General features: G+C 38.9%; 1 protein-coding gene across 3 annotated transcripts in view; it reads right to left on the reverse strand.

Annotated features, from left to right (window-relative positions):
• The window catches only part of Gli3 (GLI family zinc finger 3), a 273,034-nt gene that overhangs the window by 64,109 nt on the left and 187,729 nt on the right, over window positions 1-21,196 (reverse strand). For all 3 annotated transcript variants that reach the window (XM_047562531.1, XM_047562532.1, XM_047562530.1), the window contains exons 7-10: window positions 17,513-17,714; window positions 4,176-4,389; window positions 3,257-3,370; window positions 1,541-1,681 (exon numbers count right to left, since the gene is read on the reverse strand). In XM_047562531.1, the coding sequence (XP_047418487.1) occupies window positions 1,541-1,681; window positions 3,257-3,370; window positions 4,176-4,389; window positions 17,513-17,714 (671 nt within the window). The remainder of the gene's footprint in view (window positions 1-1,540; window positions 1,682-3,256; window positions 3,371-4,175; window positions 4,390-17,512; window positions 17,715-21,196) is intronic.

Below are 21,196 nucleotides of genomic sequence, written 5' to 3' on the forward strand. Positions count from 1 at the left end.
AAAAAGAATAAAAAACAAAAACAACAAAACGAAGATGAGGGATATAGAAAAAGTGAAGTCCTAAGCTGATCCAAAGTGGGCTTGCTACATCACACCACCACTAACAGAAGAAAGAATGTTAGGATGGAAGAATGTCTTTATTGGATCCTTGAGTAAGAGCAGGGCCTGAAATATAAGAGGTGCTCTGAATTGGTTATTTTACTTTTGTTGTTGTTATTGCCATTTGCTTTTCTTGTTATTATTTTCAGAAAGGATTGAAATAAGGTAATAAAACAAATGGACTAATGTTTAAAAAGAGCTCATGAAACAGTGAGAGGGGCTTTATAATTTTAGTGTTTAAGTAGAAGAGGGTTATCAAGAAATATGCATCACATAAAAATACAAAGTTACTGTAAAACAATGGATAGTGAGTATTAGTGTGCATATATGCATGCATGTGGGGGGGGCACGAGTGTCAAAGAGACAATCACAACACATCACAGCACAGATTTTCCACATATTAAAAGCTTAAGAAACTGCCCTGCTTGGTGAAACCATCCTTAATACCTTAAAAGAACCTTGTACTTTTGCACAAAAGTTGTCTGAGCCTGTTTTTTTTTTTTTTTTTTTTTTGCGGTGCTGGGGATTGAACTCAGGGCCTCGTGCTTGCAAGGAATGCACTCTACCAACTGAGCTATCTCCCCAGCCAAGCCTGTATCTTTTTATTCTGGATGCTTTAACTGCTCTTCTGTGTCAGCTGCCCTTGGTTCCACTTGCCAGAGAGATTCTTCTGACCAAGAAAGTGTCAAGTACCAAGAAGCACTGGAAAAGGAGGTAGCAGATGAGTGTGATGAGTGTGTGTGTGTGTGTGTGTGTGTGTGTGTGTGTGTGCACTGCATTATCTGAAATAATACACCTGAGAGACATCTGAACCTGTTTGGTAAGAGAAGATGTGGTTCTCTACCTGACTGCCATGTAGTTTTCAGAAACATATGTTATTAAAATCTAAAAACACATACAACTATTTCCATGAAACTATTGACCCCACAAGTCAAAAATTATGTAATAGCTTACCCCAAATGTCTACCCAAATTCAAGAGTAGTAATTGCTGTACAGAATAATGGGATACTCCTTAGGTTATGAGGGTTTGTAAGAGGGAGAAAAAAAGGAATCCCACCCCTACCATTTTTTTCTATTGCTATTCGGTCTTGGAAGGGGAATCAAACTTGGTTAAAAGGTTAATAATAATTCATGTCCAGCTTACTATTACTCAATAACCATCAAAGTCGCTAACTCAAAATAGTGTTTGCTGGCTTACAGGATCAGAGTCATTACACTCTCTATTGAAGACTTTATTGAATTTTACACTAAGCTTTAGCTGACTGAACAGGTCAAGCACCATGGCTCAGAGTTTTCTTTATTCTCAGAAAGTCATAAAGCCCCCTCCAGTTTGCAACGCAGCTAGCTAAGAAACTTGACTCAGCGCAGGGTCAGAGAAGCCGACCTCTATGGAAAGGTCACATGGTTGGAAGGCCCAGTTCCTGAACACTGCTCACTTACGTGCACAAGCTGATCCTGGGTGTCAAACTCCCTCGTGCAGCCTTCCCAGTGGCAGTTTGTCTCATAGATGACTTCAGGCTCCTGTTTGCTCTCATCTTTGTCCCCTTCCTCCTTGACCAGCGTCGTTCCTTCTGGCTGTTCCTGAAAGGTACAGGGGGTTGGGAGAAGGGAGTGAGATGGAGGAAAAAAACCTGACACGATGGGAAGGAAGGCAAGAAGGGAATGTGGAAATCTGATTTGGATTTGTCTTCCTCCTTATGCAATTTTTCAGGGAAAATAAAACAGAGTCCAAGTCTATCAGCTGGGTTTTGTATACTGGAGAAGTTAAAGACCTGGAATCACTTGTGTGCATATTTTCAGATTTGCCAAACACACCTTCTGAGATTTTTTTAACTTGTGGTTTAAGACAGCTACCCAAATTACAATGATGATTAGAAGTTGAAGCCAAATTTCATCACCTCAGATATAAAGTTGAAAATGACTAAAATATCATCTAAAAAAAAAAAAAAAACCTCAAAACAAAACCCATAAGAGAAGTCATTAAATTAGATCATATAGTCTTTTTACTTCAAAGACTGGTCCTTCTATTTTGCTTAGTTGTTTTAAATCTTTTCAGTTTATTAATTTGTCTATTCTTATATTTTGCAATTCAGGGAAATTTACTTCTAAGCCTGCATTCCCTGAGAGGCATTTTGTGGATTTTTAGGGGTAACACCTTGTTGGTTAAGTCTCTGTTTTCCAAGGACATGCTGGTGATCGAAGGCCCAGGAACTACAGCGTCTCATGCTCTAGGACATAGTCCTTTCTAGTCTTCTATGGCAGCTTCCCAGCAATGCAAAAACAAAAAATTTCCAGAATTCTGGGAAATAATTAAGCATGTGGGTTTGAGTGTAGGTCCGGATGATAAAAACAATTCAGGTATTCAGGTGTATTCAGCAAGATAGTTGTCTAGCAAAATGGATGAGGGAGGATGGACTTCAAAACCCATGTCACTGGTTCATTCCATCTTCTAAGATCTCACTGAAGAGGAAATATGGATTAAAGTAGTTTGAGATTTGGGCTGAAGCAGCCTGATGATAGCAAGGTCCAGATTCTGTAGACATTTAGACTCTTGTCCAGTCCCCATTTTGAGAAATTAACATTTGAGCTCCTTCCCACGTAAGGCACGAGAACACATGAGAAGGTCTTTGAGGCATAGCCTACACATTCTTCAAAAGAATCCAGAACACTGAAGTAACTAGAAGTAGTTGAGAATCTAACTAGTCTTATGTTGCTTATGCCTTGATCCCTCCTGGAAGTAGCAAAATAATGATAATAAGAAAAAAAAAAAAAAAGACCATAATCAGTAGAGGGAATATCACTAGCTCTGCTCCAGCTTGTGCTTGGGATCAGGAACTCAGTAATACAGGTCAAAGGTCAGGGATAAGGACTGAAACCTGGTCACACCTGTGGTCAGCAACAAATGAATCTGATCACTATCCGAACTACAGCTGCCTAAATGCCTAAGCTGTCTCAACTATCAAGAACATAAAAACCACAGTTTACCGCATTGCTTGCATTTATTTTTGAGCTAGAGAAACAAATTCAGTCACTCTATAACTAGTCTTTGATCAAGCACAATAAGTATGGCCAAGGCCAACAATACAGTGGATTAGAAAATGCTGTGAAAAGACACCAGACTGTAGAGGTTGAAATTGGATGGCCTGGGTGTCCTACCTGCTGCCCCCGTGCCCCTGGGCTGGGGAGGTCTTCATCAGGTTTGATCTTGGACCGTTTATTGTGCATCGGGTCGCCAGTGCTGCTCACTGCAGACTCACTTGTGGGCTTGTTCTGCTGGTCACATTTGTAGGACCAAAGACAAAAAAATAAGTTTTGATCAGTGAAAAGGACCATAATTAAAACCTGCAACTGGAGACAAGCAGGCTTATTTGGTAATAAAGCAATGACTCTGATAATGCCCCAATCCCTGGTGATAGAGTTCCGACAATATACTCAAAGGCAGAGGATACATTCATGAAGCAGTTCTTCATTTTTGATTCATAAGTATAAACTCCCCATGGCTTTTCAAAGTTCTTCTAGCTTCTGATAGAGCTAAGTTTTAACAAGCACGAGTAGTGTGCATCAAAAGAAAAAAAACTATGAGAAGACCATCATGAACCATTCGTGAAGTTCTTAATTAAAAAACCCAGAGTTTTCTGCAAACAAATATCAGAGTGGCAATAACAATGGTGGGAATGGCACCATTTATTCTTATTCTAGAGTGTAACATGGTGCTTAGTAGCAGTCTGATTCTAGCAGAAGGAGAAGTGGCTAAATGAGAGCAATACATTCATGAAATCTATTTATAATAGATGTGGCTTACAGATGTTGTCAGGTCAGAGCATGGCCTTATCAAGCAGCCTGCTTTTTCAAACCCTTGAAGAAATGACTCAGTAGAAGATGCTCTTGCTTACTGAGGAGCATATGCAGAGCCCATTCATCAAAACTGAACAAAATACTCCTGGGTTACGGAGACGGGATGCCAGGATAAAGCTCTGAGAATGCCAATGTCCTATGGTAATAATGGCTGAAATGGAGGCAAGACCTTTCCTCAGTTGACCAACATGGATAAGCTCATGAAGCTGTCCTCTCTCACCTGCGAGGACTCAGAAGGGCCGGAGCTGACCTGGACTGGGTTAAGAACTGTAGGGATCCCTGGAATAGGCCTCTGTGTTGGAAAAGTTGGGGCAGGGTGGATGAGTGGAGGGCTGTGTCCAAAGGCGGAGCCTAAGCTTTGCTGACGACTTAAAATCTGTTGATGCATATGGAGAGACACGGGTGCAGACGGGTAGGTGAAGCTCAAGGCAGGACTGTATGGAGGGAGATAAAAAACATGACCATCACTTATGCTGACCTCAGAGACTATTACAAATATACAATATCCACACCTATATACCAACAATGGTATCAACTCAAATCACAACAGGTCTGTTTAAATGAGAAAATAGAAATGATCACTGCCAAACATCTGGAAAACTTCCAAGAGAAAGATGACTCCTGAGAGGAGACACGCAAGTGCATGTGCACATACCCGCAGACCTGAAATAAGATTCCACAAAACGGAAATAAAAGGCATCAGCTCAATAATAACTATTTATTGCAATAACAAACTTTATATAAAAAAGAGAATGGGCGACTACATGCTTTATAGTACTTTTATGGGCTCTGAGTTCCGTATGTTCCTGTGCATGAAGCAATTCCTTTAATCTTAGCTCACACCACGCGCTTTCATATGTCTCCAGATCTTATTACAAGAGGAAAGAAAATCAATTGGTTAAATGTGTTTTGAACACCATGCTTGTCATATCACTCATTTGTTTGTAAAGATGGAAAGCTTGGTTCATCCAGAATGCCACCTAAAGAATTTCCATCAGCGCCGTCTGGTTACAGAAGCTGATGGATTAACCTCTCCCCACTGAAATCGGTGATCAATGGGCTTCGATGGAAGAATATTCCGATGGGAGAACACAGTTCCCTCCTCTAGCTAAACAGCATTAAATGTCTATTACAGCCCATTATGCATGCTAATGCCTGTCACCACTTTATTATGCCACAGTATCTCAGGCTATGGCAAGTTCTGAGGAAGCGCTGCTATTACCTAAAGATTTCCTGACTAGCAACAGTGGCAAATCATTCTTTGTGCCAGCCACAGTTTAGGAATCAAATCCTCTTAAAAGAAAGAAGGACTCTTGAGGACTTTGCCAATAGCTTAAAAATGCAAGGAAAACTAATAATTGTATTCATGGAAATTTCCTTTTTAAAAAATAATGAGTGAAAAAAATTATATGTGTAGCGTCCTATCCTGCTGTGTAATACTCAGAAAGAATCAGGGTTTCTTGTAATGTCAAAGGTAGAACTCATGCAAATTTCCAATCTGGTGGGTTAATTGCTATTGCTGTTAAGCACATTAGCTGAGAATAAAATAATTACAATAACAAAATTCAGACCATTTCAACAACTTTAAGTAATAATTCCAGAGATATACTCTGTTCATTAATGTGACTCTACATTTTTGCCTATTTGACTACAATCCATAAAAGGCAGCTTCAATGGGATTACATTACTATTATTCCTACAGAGAACCTTCCATTACAATAGCTTGCCCATTTAAGACTGAATATCATTAAGAATACCCGAGGAGAATTCCACCAGGCTTTGAGGAATTCTCCTTTCATTCTGCATTGTATTTCTTTAATAAAGGAAAGCAGAAACATGGTGAAAACAGTCATTGTTCACAGTAAGTTAGGGAGAAATCAGTAATAATATTCCGTTTCTGCAGCGCTATAGTTTCTGCCAGTGTTTCCGAAAGCAACCATGAATGATTACAGCAAGACTTAGCTAAGGTAGCTGTGTGGATGATTGATAGGGCATTAATCAAAGATGCATATCTGCCTCAGAATTTGTTCACAAGCTTTCTTCTAATAGCTGATTTCATGTTCACTGAGCTCTATGCCAGTTTGTCCAATTTATTTTTCAGTGTACAAGCCATTCATCAAAAAACACAATGATTTAACACCCCCCCTTCCATTGGGTGAATGGATATTACTAAGTGTGTAACTACCTTATTCCGTTCATTAAAGAAACAAAAACCAAAGGAGCCCACTTCATGTATAATTACAATGTCAGGCAGACTTTGTGTGAACCTTGGCACACCTTTCCAGAGTTCCAGGGTTCCAGACTATCAAGGCAGACTCAGAAAGTGGTTCCAGAAGGTCACTGACACTTCTAATTTTGTGAGACACAAAATTTTGAACCTTAAGGAGTTAGTACCTGATCAGGAATCAAGACCATCAAAGAACACATTTCATGAGGTAGAAACTTCCCTTGGTTTTTATGTATAAGCAATTCATAAATATTGTTTGCCAGACAGAGTGGGCACATTTAGAGACCAATTGAGGCTCAACATTCCCATAGTTGTTCCTTAGGTCCTCGATTGTCCTCATCCTTAGGGTGCCTGGAGAGAAGCTGGAGCGCTTTCAACACACTTTGGGAATCTCCTTTGCGGATTGCTATGCTGCTGGTAAAACCAGGTAATGGAAATAAACATGCTCTAAAATCCTCATCAACTAATAGACTGCATGTACCGTGAGAGCACAGAATGGATCTGTGATTTTCAGCTTTCAAGGCTTACATATAATGATGCAGCAAGAAAAAGAAGCTCTTCTCTGCATGCAAAGAACTGAACACAAAGAGGCACTGGAATGCCTTGTCTTAGCCCAGAAGAGCTGCCACTTGGCTCCTGTGAGGTGCTGCAGATAGGGGAGCTGCTCAGCTCCAGATTACAAAGACTGTTAAGAAGTAATGGTAGAAGTAGACAGTTCTGGGCAGTCTACAGCATTGGCTAATGAATTGGGGAGTCCAAATTCCTCTGCCCTCAGAAGCTACCTGAGGAGTTCTCAAACTGTTTTCTAAGGGAAGAAGCAGAAGATGGACCATGATTGGGCACAGCACATGGGATGTCAAGAACAACGGACAGAATGCCCTTTCTATAAATGATGCCTCCCATGTGCACCCTCAACCCTCCTCAACCCTAAGAAAAATAAGTGGTGGGAAGAAACCTTCTGAGCATTTCTGGTGATTGAGGGGTAAGGAAACTCAAGATCTATAAGATCTATATCTAAGTAGGGAGGGCCACAGCAGAGGGGAGTCCTGCACTCAACTCTTGCCTCTTGGCACAGTAGCAAATGGTATTTGCTGTGTCCCCTGCCTGAAAGCCTTTGCTTCCATAGCTACTCCCTTTTTATTATTTGGGCTTCAGCTCAAATATCATCTCACAGAGAGACCTTCTTGGATCAATGTCCCCATCAAAATGAGCTCCATCTGCATCTCCCTGCCACATCACTGTTATCCACTTTGGAGGATTCTGTTCTCATGATGACACATGGCACTCTCTGAAATAATATTCTTTCTCTCCCGTCCTAGAAGACAAGATCCACATGAGCTGGGCACTGGCACCTGGCACACAGCAGGTACTCAATACTGAATCTATAAGTGACTGAATATCTTCTTCAATGCATTCTTTTCCTGTGCTGTTGCAACAAATGACCACAAAGTTAGAGACTTGAAATAGCATGCATTGTTCATCTTATAGCTATCCGAAGTTTGAAACGGGTGGGCAGGCTTGCATCTCCTGAAGATTCTAGACCCCTTACCTCATTCACATTTTTCAGAGGATGCTAACATCCCTTGGCTCAGGGCTCTGCCTCACTCTGATCCTTCCTTCTGACTAAACTTGACCCTCCTGCATCCCTCTTATGAGGACCCTGTGATGACTTTAGGGCCACCTAGATAATTCAGGCTAATCCCATTTGAAGATCTGTAGCTTCCTCACATCTGCAAAATTTCTTTTAGCATGTAATGTATTCATGGGTTCCAGGGATTATGATGTGACATCTTCAGAGGCCTACCATTATTCTGCCTACCCCACTGGAAATAGTTATTTAAGAGAGAGAGACAGAGACAGAGACAGAGAGAGAGAGAGAAGCAACCAATTTCCACCTGAGAACTACAACCAGACATCATGTCTATAAAGTAGTATTACATCATCAAAGCTAGTGTCTAAATTCACTTCTTCTGTAGTACCTCAGCAGCTCAGCAAAGGCTTTGCAGATTGCAAAGTATAGAATTAAAAAGAAAAGGTAAATTCTACTTTTTGAGACCTTGGGGAGGGGGGTTTCCTAAGTAGTTTATGTATTCATTCCACAATTTTCTAGAAACATAAAGTAATAATATTGTTGAGATTTTTCATAACTCTCTACTGTCTTCTCTTCAGATCTAAGATGATCAAACACCGGAGTCTAAAACTTGAGTGTTACCACCTCAAGTCCTTTCCATTTCTGCTCACCTATTCTTTCCTGAGTTATTTGATGAGAGATTAATTTTATATTCGGATTCTGAATTCTTTTCATTCAATCATTAAAAGTAATATTCTAAAAAAACAACTATTTCTGTAGTCTTCACTTCTTTTCTAAATAACAATGCGAAAGATAGAGTCCTTTATGAAAACAATGACATTTATAAAAATGTGACATAATTGTCAGTCTCCATTTCATCAATAAAACCAGTAGGAAGAAAGTGTTAGATGGCCCAGATCATTCCAAGCACTGTGCTAACCTAATCGTGGTCTGGTCAGATAACAGTCAATTAAGGAAATGCCAAGGGAATATGGTCCTGGAGGAACTATTAATTAGGAACTTATGTTCCAAAAGTCCCACCCCAGATACTATTTGTAGCAGTTGTTGGAGAAGTTTCTAGAGATAAGTGTTCCTTGAGATATACTTTGAGGAACAACTTTTCTAAAATAACAGTTTTAAAGCCAGAATAAACTAAGCATTAATTTACCCTCCATTTTATTAAAGAACAGAAAAGGACACAAATGTATATTTTAAATGGCTGACTATCAGAAAAGATTTATAATCAATGAATTGTTTAAAGAGGCATTCCACTGGATGGCATGATGCAGATGCAGGATTCTGGACCTATCGACATAAGGATAACTGCTCACATTATAGAATTGCTCCACCTTTACATTGAGTACTGAGCTGAATTCAAAGGGATCAACCATCTGCATCTGCGTGGGAAGCATTTCTGTTTCTCACAGATTTAAAAATACAATTCTCAAAATTCGAGTCTTTAAGAAAGTTATGATACATATTATTCTTTATAAAAAATCAGAGGCATAAAGTTTTATCAGTATCCTTTTAAAAAGTGTGATCATGTTTTGCAAACCAGAGCTAGGGTGCAACAGAGTGGCAGAACATGTGTTTAATATGCAGTAAACAGTATAGTAACCCCTCACTTATGTGGAAGTCTCCTGTGGGGAACATCAACGACTATTCCCAACTCAGCCAAACTGGAAGTGTAAGTGGTAAGGAAGAATGATAAACACAAAAATAAATGTCATAAAATCCACATACTGTATTTCCATTAATTCAGCAAGTTTTACCCACATACTTACTGCATATCCTATTATTTTTCCAAAGAATAAAATAATTATTCTAGCCAGAGAGTTATATATTAATTATAATCAACACATAATTAATACTGTGAAATACACAAGTATGTTTGACTTTCATAACAAACATTATTTTTTCACACCAACAAAGTGATGTGAGTTAACATTTGTAGAGAAATCCTTGTGACCAATCTGTAAATCAAATTTCTATTTAATTCCTGGAATGATGTATAAGTGGGCACACTAAAAGTTTATATTGTGGAAAGTCCCTCATTAAACATTGATTCACCCTACTATAAATATAGGCATTTCAAAGGCACTAATGTTCAAAGCAAATGGTAAAACCCAGTTAAAATAGAATATGAATACATTCCTTAATGTGTTTTTTAAAAAATATTTCATCTTAGTTGTAGGTAGATACAATACCTTTATTTTATTTTTATGTGGTGCTGAGGATCAAACCCAAGGCCTCATGCATGCTAGGCGAGCACTCGACCACTAAGCCAGAACCTCAGCCCCATAATGTTTTTTTAAAATACTTCAGCAATTCTATATATGGTGGGAGGTTGAAGATGGAGGATATGTGGGGTTCCTTAATAATCATATGTAATGTGGAATGATTTGGCTTGTTGCTGGCTTTTGTATTAGAAGAGAAAATGGAGCTGATTGTTTCTACATAAAAATTTTAAAAAATTTGAGGAAAAATAAGATCTTACAAGGCTCACAGTACACAGTTACTGCACACTTAAAGGTCAAAGCCATTATTTTATTATTTTTAATGATTTCAATCCACAGGGCATTTTAACCCTCTGGTAAAATAACAGTTTTCCCTTAGAGTTGTCATGGAGTGTCTCATAATAGTAAAGCTAAGAATACTTTGTTTGTTTTTTGTTTGTGCCAGTGCACACTATACCTGGGATGTGGGAGTAACTGAGCAGTAATTCTTCTACATCTTTTATCTACATTTACCTCTGCAGGAAGGCTCATCAGTTTCCAGGTTCATCTCTGGAATTTCTCCATGATCTAGAATGACCTGCACAGAGCTAGGCAGACAGGTGACTGATGAGAGAACCAAGCCACAGCAAACCTCTAGTGGGAGCTCAGGACAGCCCATATCACAAAGGGACTAATCCCTTAGTCCAATAGGAAGAAAAAAAAAAATAGGTGGCACCTCTGTTTAAATGTAAAATCAACTCTACCTCCTGACCACATATAAACATATTTTTTTAATGCCTTGATTGGTAAATTTGTTCGGGTTTAGATTTTTTTTTTTAAACAACCTTAGAAGAAACTCATATGCAAATCATATGACCACTTTAGGTAAGGTCATTGGGATTAGGAAATCCATGCCAAATAAAACTCAGTTTTCTAAAGGCTGAGGAATAGAATAGTGCTATTTGCTTTTTGGTATCCCATTTCCTCTAATCCTTTTGCTTGTGAAAATATGATGGCAGTGCAACTTCAGAAACTCAAGAGAGGGCTAGGGGAGAGACCATGTTAATCAAAAACAAACTCCCTCGCCACTCTGTGGCTGTTATACTAATAAGGTCCTCCCCTTTCTGGTTATAGCTGTATTAGAAGAGGATTGACTGTACAACAGTTGCCATTCAAATTACAATTCTTTCCAGTTTTGCAGAGAATGGGCTAACGGCTATCATTACTGGCGTATGGGTAGGTATAGGCACACATGCACCCATGTGCTTCTGTTTGGGAGGAACGGAACAGCTTTCACTTTCATTTATAAAAATTCCCAGGGCAAGTATAGTAGAAAACCTAGCTCAGCCTCAGAAGTAAAGAGCACACATATAAAGACCCACACACTCACAAAATGAATAACTATTCCAAAATTTACTTCAGGCATACACATTCTGAAAAGCTTTGGAGAAAAATGCATTAAGCTTAATATTATGAGAGTGGTTTACAAAACTAAAAGCTGCTGGACATAGCAGTACTCGCCTATAATCCTAGTGACTTGGCTGAGATTGCAAGTTCAAGGCAGCCTCAGCATCTTAATAAGACCTTCAGCAACTTGGCAAGACACTATCTCAAAAAAAAAAAAAAATTAAAAAGGGCTGGGGATGTCACTCAGTGGTCAGTGGTTCAATTTCTAGTTGCACAAAAAACAAAACAAAACAAAACAAAACAAAAAACACTAAAAAGTTACTTGCCATTAAACAGCCAAATAGATAAAGACCCCCATGAGCATGAACATGAACAGCAATAACATATGCTCTGGTGAGTTTTGGATCAAAACATGCAAATCATGTAATCAGTCAGCCATGTAGACATGGCTTAATATAAGGATGATCAATTTATTATAAACATCATCAGGTATTATTTCTCTATTATAAATAGTCCTTCCCACCTTCCTCTTAGCCAACCTCCCATTTGAGGAATTCTAAAAGAGAAGGAAGCTGACATGGAGAAAAAGAGGAAGTTCAGGGATAAACCCACCAGGTTAAATTTGTGCCTCAGCTACTTACACAGTTGATTCACCAATCTCTCTGAGCATCACTTTCCTCATCCATAGAATCAACAGTCTCAGGAAGAGGTTACAAGGCTTCCTATTTCTCTTGGATCATGGATACCAGGCACTGTAGCACAACTGGTTCCTGCCCATGTCATCAACCTTGTGCCCCAGAGGAACTGCCCTTTGCTTACTGTTCTCTGATGCCCTGTTCTTCCTATCACAGGGTCTATATCTGCTCACCCTTCTTAGAAAGTTGTAGAAAGCTCTTCCCATGGTGGCTCATCTTCATCTTCCAGATCTCAAGTTTCAGTCCACCTGAATTAGGCCTTCTGTACTATTCTTTGTTAATACCCAGGCCATTTCCTCTACTGCACTGGACCCTTAGAAATTCATTTGTGCATTCATTTATTTATAAATTTCTGCTTGAAGCCTTTTCTGTTTCATGAGGGGCACATCTCACTCAGTTTGATAAGCCCCATGCCCAGCACAGAGAGCAGCTTGTAGTTAGACTCAGCTAAATATCTGGGGAGTGAATAATTGAAAAAAAAAAAAAAAAAAAAAAAAAAAAAACTAAACTAAAACTATCTCTCTCTGTCTCTCTCTCTTGTTCTTTTTTTTTTTTTTGATAGTATTTATTGCTTTTACTGATACTAAGAGATAAAGAAGTTCATCTCATAATATTTAGAAGATGAAACCAGAGATTTCTAAGGACACTGGTAATCTCGAACTGTATTCATCTACTTTCCAATGTGTTTCTTTATTTATTTTTGTTTTGTTTCTCCAACATAAACAAGGCATTTACTTGCAGCAAAAAGCATAGAGGCCAAACTGGTTCCTCGCTCCCATCAGGCAGCATTGATGAAGCTGCCAGATTCATCCTTCCTCCAGGATCCTACCATCAGAGAAGGCTGAGGAGGCACTGATCAGAGAACACGATCTATTCTCTGGTTTTGAGACTGAGCTGCTGAGTGTTGGGACAACAGAAATACCTGCACCAACTCTTAAGTCGTAGGTCTTAGCACCCAGCTCAGAGAGTGAGGTCGAATAGGAAAACGTCATTTTCATTGAGATATCTTTCCTGACCACACCAGACCTAAAATTACTAAGGGTAGGAAACCATCTTCATTTTAGCCATTCAATTGAAAGCAAGAAAGCTACATTGGAGAGTTCGATATTTCTCCATTCCAATTATGTTGGTCAAAAGACTATAGGAAGATGAGGATCATTTGAAATACCTTGTCTTCTAATGGCAGTTAATATCTTAAGAGAAGATCTTAGCAGGGATAAGGTATTTTTAATTTAATATGAGTAACTGGATATTTACAGCATTAGCTTTAACTTTGTGGGGAGAGGACTACAGGCTGCATTTGATAATGTGAACCATCTAGTCTTAGATGGAAATCAGTGTGATTGAGAACTTACAACTTTGGGAGATTTGAAATATTTCACGATATACTTTCCCCTGTGTGCAGTTTTTCTTTGAGTTATGTTAGCTATAAGGTAATAAAGGACTTGTGATGTACATCTGGACAACATGTTTGAAAAAGTCTGACATAACCAAGTACTATATTTTGATGTGCCAATGGGCTTTTATGAATATTTGTTTTATATGGTATTTTTAGAACTGTCCAAATTATTAACTCAATATATAAAAAGTACAAAACCATATACAAACTTTTAGATAGACACTTGCTCTTTTAACCCTTTATTTTGTATCTAGCCCTTTGTTTCCATCCCTATCTATCTATTGGGAGGTAAAAGAGCCTTCATATACACCTTAATTTTTGGAAAAACCAGGATTACACAGCTACCATGTACAAACTACCTTTAATAAAAGGGGTAATTACCATTCTAGTTACCATTCTAGTTACACACGAAATAGTTCCTTAATTTATTCATTCAAGGACTATTTGTTGGTGGTACCAAGGTGAAAGGACACAGGTGATGAAGGATGGGACTAGATCTTTCTAGTGCTATGTCCTACTGGAAGCAAGTAGCAAGTCACTAAGTGAAGAAACAAATACAGAAATTTCAAATTCTGATAAATGCTATTACTGATCTCTTTGACAAGAACTGAGGTACAAACAGGAAGGAGATAGCTATGGCATGCATTAGAAATCTGAATGACAACCTTTAAACATTTAACAGCATTCTTAAAAACTTAAATGACATTTTTACCTATGAACTGCCAATACCAATGGCAAATTAGGTACTGGAAAACATGTAAGAATAAAAGTCACATGTGTTCGGGTTAAATTAACAAGCAGGGGATTGGAATACAGATACTGATGCTCATCAGGCACTGACCTGGGTCAAGTTCATCTTGCAAACACTCAGTGGACTTGTATGTAAAACAAGAACAACATCATTTGCTTTTCAAAACTGTTGTGAAGGGCTGGGGATATAGTTGAATTGGTAGAGTGCTTGTCTAGCATGCACGAGGCCCTGGGTTCAATCCCTAGCACCACCAAAAAAAAAAAATAATAATAATAATAATAACAATAATACTGTTGTGAGGTGAAAACAGGTGAGTGTGTCTTGGGCCCCCACCTGCCCTGTTATCGGTACATCACAGAGATGAAATGCAGCTTCATTCACATTCTCTCTTCCACCTCTCCCTCTGGAGACAGTTGTCTGCCCTTTCAGAGGTCTTCCTTTCCTGCCATGCACCTACCACTAATTGGCTATTGAAAAAGTCAGTTTTTAGATCTCCCACAATAAAACGTAGAACAGGGAAAAACAAAGTGCTACTGTTTCTCTAGCTCAAGGGATTGGCAAATGGTGGTGTAGTTAATAACAATTTTACTAACTATTATCTTATATGGCAAGTGAATCTCCTCTTGGGTTATCTAGATAATCCCATATGTATTAGAAATGACATATTATCCTAACCTAGCATGGTTGTTTAGTCAAGAATAAGAGAATATGCAAAGACACAGAGGCAAGAAGGAAAACGAGGATCAGCTTGACTGTCACAGGCTCTCCTGGAATCTGACTGATTTTTTTAAAGTGAATCTCTTCTTCTACCTCTAATGAGAATGAAGCCTTCTGCCCTGGAAATAGGAAGGAAAATCATTATTCCAAATGAGGACACTGATGGTCCAGCTTACCTGGACAACTGTGAGGAGGCTATGAAGACACTGGGGTAAGAATAAATAAAGACAGCACTGTGACCATCTGTGTACCATATTCTAACGCATGTACTTCACATGCTGGAAAAAGTCAAGATAGCCAGGCAGAGATCAAGAAGGATGAGAAATTGAAGAGAAGGGAGAGAAAGGTTGTTGACAAAGTGTTTACGTGTGAATGAAGCTGTGTGAACATCACAGTGGGTCACATTTCCAGTCAAGCCATGTACTAACTGCATAATCTCAGCAAACCGAGATACAGTCAATGACACTCTGTGACCTAGGAATATTTTCCAGGAGTGCAGGAACATCCACACATTCAGTGTCACACTTACTCCAGCCCAGAATGGAATGGTTGCTGGTACAGCATAGCTGGACCCATGGTAGTTCAGCCCCATCAGGGACTATTCTGGCTCAGTTCTCCTGTGACTTCACCTATATGGGAGGTGGAAGGTCTTATCCCACCACTGTAGATCCACAACAGCTTTAATAAAAAGTATGCCTTTCCTATATACTGGGTGTCATATTTGCAGCTTAAAAATGTGAAGACTGAAATTCAGAGCAGAAGGGTAAGTTAGGCTTGCACAGATGCTTGGTGGCAAAGCTGGAATTTGACTCCAAGTAAGTCAGACTCCAGAGCCTATAATGACTACAGTGGCTAATCTTGAAAGCAACCCAGAAAACACCCTCTCAATATACTGACTACCATCATGTAAGTACAGTTACCTGCTTCACTTCATGTTTCCACATTTTATTGGCCAAATGAAAAGAACAAAGAAAAGGAGCTGAAAATGATACACAAAAACCAAGATTTATGATATTTAAACATTAACTAAACCAAGATTTATGATATTTAACACTAACTTGCCTGCAAGAGCATCATGGATAATTGAACTAGAAGAGAACCAAAATTATATTGAATATTATCTATAATTATAATGCATCAATAAAAATTTTTTTAAAACTTCAGTGAAAAACATTATGTCATTCATTATTTCTAGTAAAGATAGTTATGTTACTACTGCTAACTTTTTCTTTCCTGGACAGTTGAGGGCTCCCTAACATGGACTCACCATGGGAAAACCCATCCATTAACAACAAATGATCTTGCCCATCTTGCTCACTTATTAAAAGCAAGACTAGTGAAAACCGCCTTTAATCTATACTTTTAAGGCCAGAAGTCCTTTGTGGTTTATAAAAATATAATTTAAAAAGATTTTCAGTAACGGTTCTTAAACTATTGGTGAAAATTTTAGGCGAAATGAGAGAGGAAGTTTACAACCATGATTGCTTAATTAATTAATTAGATTACCAATTAATTCTATTTCCATTATTTGTCAACTAGCTTAGTTCAAACAGTTAATTATGAGCTGACAAAAGCAGTATAAATATACCTAAAATTCCACTTTGACTTACTTTTATTCCCTATTTATTGGTATCAGTCCAAGTTCAATCATTAGTGAAGAGAAATACTTGGTATTAATTGTGTTTACAATCATGTTTACATTCCTTCCTTTCATGTAAGGAAGTGTCAAAATGCTTTCATTCTATAGAAAAGGCATGATCAAAGCTAAGATCTTTCAAATTAAGCTGAAACTATTTAATAGGAAAAGCAGGAAATGCTCTGTTGCCACATTTCCTCTAATGACTGACCAGTTATCAACCTGGTCTGGTTTCCAAAGTCATGTACCTTTATTTTTTTTTATACTTTATTTTTTGGTACTAGGAACTGAACCCAGAAGCACTTAACCACTGAGTCCCATCCCCAGCCCTTTCTATATTTTATTTAGAGACAGGGTCTTACTAAGTTGCTTAGGGCCTTGATAAGTTGCTGAGGCTGGCTTTGAACTTGCAATCCTCCTGCCTCAGCCTCCTGAGCAGCTGGGATTACAGGCATGTGCCACCATTTATTTTCTACTGTACTGAAAATCCCACTCTTAACTTTTTATTCTTTCCCCCCAGTGGATCCCATTCCTTTAACAATTATAGGACAAGATTTTTGCCAACTGGCCTTCTTATTTTTGTTCCTGTTCCTTACATTGGTCACACAACCAAGTACAAAATGGGTTTTGCTCTGGAGAAGTATTACCACTCAGAGAAGGCCTAAATAAAAAGATTGCCATACTCTCTGTCTTATTTCATCATATATGAGCAACTGCTGTTTCTGTACATGGGTTACTGACTCATGTATGTAAAACAATTATTTGGGGCATGATTAACCATCTTGGATCCACTGTCCTGATATTTGACCTGTGTCTCGATCAGAATTTATTCTTCCCCTTAAAGCAATCAGTACTGAACATGCATGGTGAGGGGTGCACTCAAGTACTGAAAACACATTTTACTAAAAACACACATAATGGACTCAGGAAAATACATACCTGATTGCACTTGCAGATAAGTGACCATAGGAGCCACTTGCTGAAGAGCTGCTACGGGAATTATTGAGAATTGTGACCAGGGAGTTGGGAGACGTCCTTATCATGGTCTGAAGGTCAAAGCTATGATCGGACAGTGGTGATATGGACAGGGTGCGTTTTCGGCTGGGCCTGGCTGACAGCCTGGGGCTGGGGAATCTGGTGCCTGTTATATAAACAGAAAAAGAACCTGATTACCTGCAGTTGGACTCTATACCTGTTATTGATTGCGACTCGCCTGTGCGGGAGAAGTGAAGGATAAGAAGCCGGCAACTTGTGGTGACAAACACCTCTCCTCCCCCTTGTGATCTACTGGCTACAATTGAGGAAATCAGGGAGAAATATTTATCTTCCAGAGGCTTACCTCGGGGGAGCTCTGTTTATTAATGTGCAGGCAAAATGATAAATCGCTAAACAAAAGGGAGAGACTTTTATGTGTTATCCCTCTCATTGCAAGTGATTTATGAATCTGACGGCTGTTTAGATATTCCCATCATTAATTCACCACAAGCGACAAAGACAGTGGTTCCCACAGTTGCAAGGCACGGCCCTCCCCACCCCTGCACACGCCATTTTAAGGCAATGAGCCGAAGGAAAAAATGAGCTAAAGCATCCTAAAATAAAACTTTAGCTTAGCTATACCCTTCTTTCCCCCATGATTTCTGGAGTTATCTGCTCCCTGGTATGCTTAAAGCATTATGAAAACAACTTACATTACCCTAAATCAGTGGTTCTCCACTGGGGGTGATTTCATACCCCAGGAGACCTGTGACAACATCTGGAGACCTTCTAGGCATCACAACTCAGAGAGTACTACTGGCATCTAGTGGGGAGAGGCCAGGGGTGCTGCTGAAATGTACAGGACAGCCCCACAATAAAGACCACCTGGCTCAACAGTGGCAAGATGGAGGGCAGCTCCCCTAAGTTCTCCTAATTCTAAAGAGCATAGATCCCAAGAAACATTAAAAATCTTGGGATTTTTTTTTGTTTATAGGTTTTCCAAGGCAGCAGGCAAAAATCCCTGTGAGAGTGATAACAAGATGCCATATGCATGTTAATTGTTCTGGAGACCTTGCTTCTCCAATCAGAACTAACAGAGGATAATGCAGTTATTAGAATTTTTAGCCTTCAAGAAGATTCCACCATGCAATCCTGATCTGGAGATCAGTAACTCATCTTAAACACATTTCAACTTAAAACAATTTTGTTTACCTGAGGAATTAAATTATATTCCCATTTACTTTCAAATTTGGTAGATATTAAGATCTGAATTTCAGGACATAGGGAAGAATGTGACCCAAAGGTCCACTCCCACCTTTGAGAAGGTCACATGTATGTTAAAGAGTCATCAAACTAAAATTTAACTAAAGAATGGAAACATAATCCCCCCAGGAAAGAGGCAAATCAAATGTGCATAGTTTAAAATACCAACAGAGGGTTTCTACTATTTTATAGCATGGGTATACCTGCTTACAGGAAGGTGGCAATTTTGCAGAAACCAGAAAACTGAAGTAGTAGGTAAACCTTCTTTATTGGAAAAGGTGTGGGAACTTGGTCCTCAGATAATTCACTAGGAATACTTTCTTCAACAGAGATGGATCTTGACACAAAGTAACAATCAAATGAGCTTTGCCATAATTTAATGAAACAGATTAGATGAATATGAAAACCTGCATAGTTAATATAGTAATCACAAACTGGAACCTAGTAAGTCAGTACCATCCTTGTATACAACTGGAAAATCAATTTGACAAATGTGGTGCCTACTCAATTTTTCTTTTGGGCTTATTTAAAATGAGTTTGTTCATTTAGAATTTTCATTCCCAGTCTGATTTAGGGCCATGTTGGTACAGAACTGTAATCCAAACTATGCACACCTGCTACTATTTAAATCAGCATCTTACTTTAACATTTGCCTTTAACATTCCTATTTCACATTCTAATTTCATCGTGGAGGGTTTTAATGAAGAACTGCAGGCCACTTTTCAAGGACAGAGCAGGCGTATTGTCAACTTCCATATAATCTTGGATAATAACCCTTCTCAAATGGGACTCAGAGTAGCAGCAACACACACTAGACAGAGCTCATCCTTGGAACATATCTAGTTTGTTAACTCACTAACTCTTGCAATGATGCAAGAGATGGATAAGGAGGTCTTTGGAATGATAAAACACTGGAGGTTTCACATCCCCCACCCATCTTGCCAAGAAGGAGCCTGGGGCCTTGCATGACCTTTTCACCTGCCATGGAACCCTTCGGGTCACAAAGGGCCTGCATTGAAAATCTCTTCTTTTCCCCTCCAACAGTGGTTCTTGTTTAGGTTCGTCTGTGTCAATATGAACAGTGTAGATTTCAGAAGCCCTCACCTGAAAGGATGTTCCTTATAGGGACTAAAAGCTTTGTATCCTCTAAGGTGTCTCTAATTCCAAAAGGAATAATTAGAGCCATACACAGACCTGTTTATTCTAACATGCTATATATAAATACTCTAACTTCTACTTCGCTGAAACCTAAACATGCCTACTTTGGCACATCTACACATCAGGTGTGCTCATCTGAAACCAAGTTTATTGTAGTGTCTGCCAATGAACGAGGCTTGAAGATCCATAGCAATGGATCAGCCTGATCAGGTGGATCCCAATTTGGATCTACCACTATAGGTGGCCATGTAGGAACGTAAAATTAATGTTTCATCTCTCTGTTGGACAAATCTCCTGTGACTGAAATTCCCATTTGCTCATCATTATAAATTCCGTCCAACCAAATGCTATTGCAGCTATTTTACAGGGAAGGAATGTAGTACTTTCCTACTAACTTTTTAATATGTTTTTCCCAAGTAACCAAGTGAAGGTAGAGAAATGAGTGCTGGGTGTGGGGACAGTGATTTGGGGTTTCCACCAAAGGGAGTTGCTAGAGCACAGGGTAAGCATTTTCAAGACAGCTGAAAAGGAAGCAGTCCTTCACCAATCAGGCGGCTGCCTTCTGAAACAGAAGCCAGAGCATTCTTATTGTTCCAACGCAGAGAGTTCCAATCTGGCTTCCTGTTAATTGTTTTGTTTCTCTATGCTAATAAAAAATTCTGACAAAGAAAAAGGAGGTATCTTTTTATGTGATGAATGATAGGACATCTATATTCCTACTTAATGACAATCAATTTACCATATACTCCAGCAAATTAAAATTCCTTTAATTAGTTTTTACAAAGTAAAAGGGTAGCTTCATTCTTTATTTAGATAAAAACCGCCACTGCCTGACTAAATACATTCTCATCAAATACAGAAAGTAATGTGGGCTGACCTTCCAAGGAGTCTCTCTTATTTTAATTCTTTATTTGCCGATTTTAAATAACTGATTTGCATAATAACGCTGAACTTTTTCCCCCAACAATTGCTAATTGAAATGTGGTTATGATGAATCTGAAATGCAAGCTCTCTACAGAGTCAAACAACAAAACCCCTGCAGAAGATGTAACACGTTTCTTTTACTTCTTTGTGTGGGGAGTGGGGAGGAGCTGCTGGATGGAAACCAGTACAGGGTGCTCCCAAAGGCTACACTGAGGTAGTTCTTGGTGGTACTGAAACTAAGACGGTGGATTCACATTCCTGTGTGAACCAAGCACCTCCTCTCTTTTCCAAATCTGAGAAATG

This window comes from Sciurus carolinensis, chromosome 8, assembly GCF_902686445.1.
Source record: "Sciurus carolinensis chromosome 8, mSciCar1.2, whole genome shotgun sequence".
Classification (NCBI taxonomy): domain Eukaryota; kingdom Metazoa; phylum Chordata; class Mammalia; order Rodentia; family Sciuridae; genus Sciurus; species Sciurus carolinensis.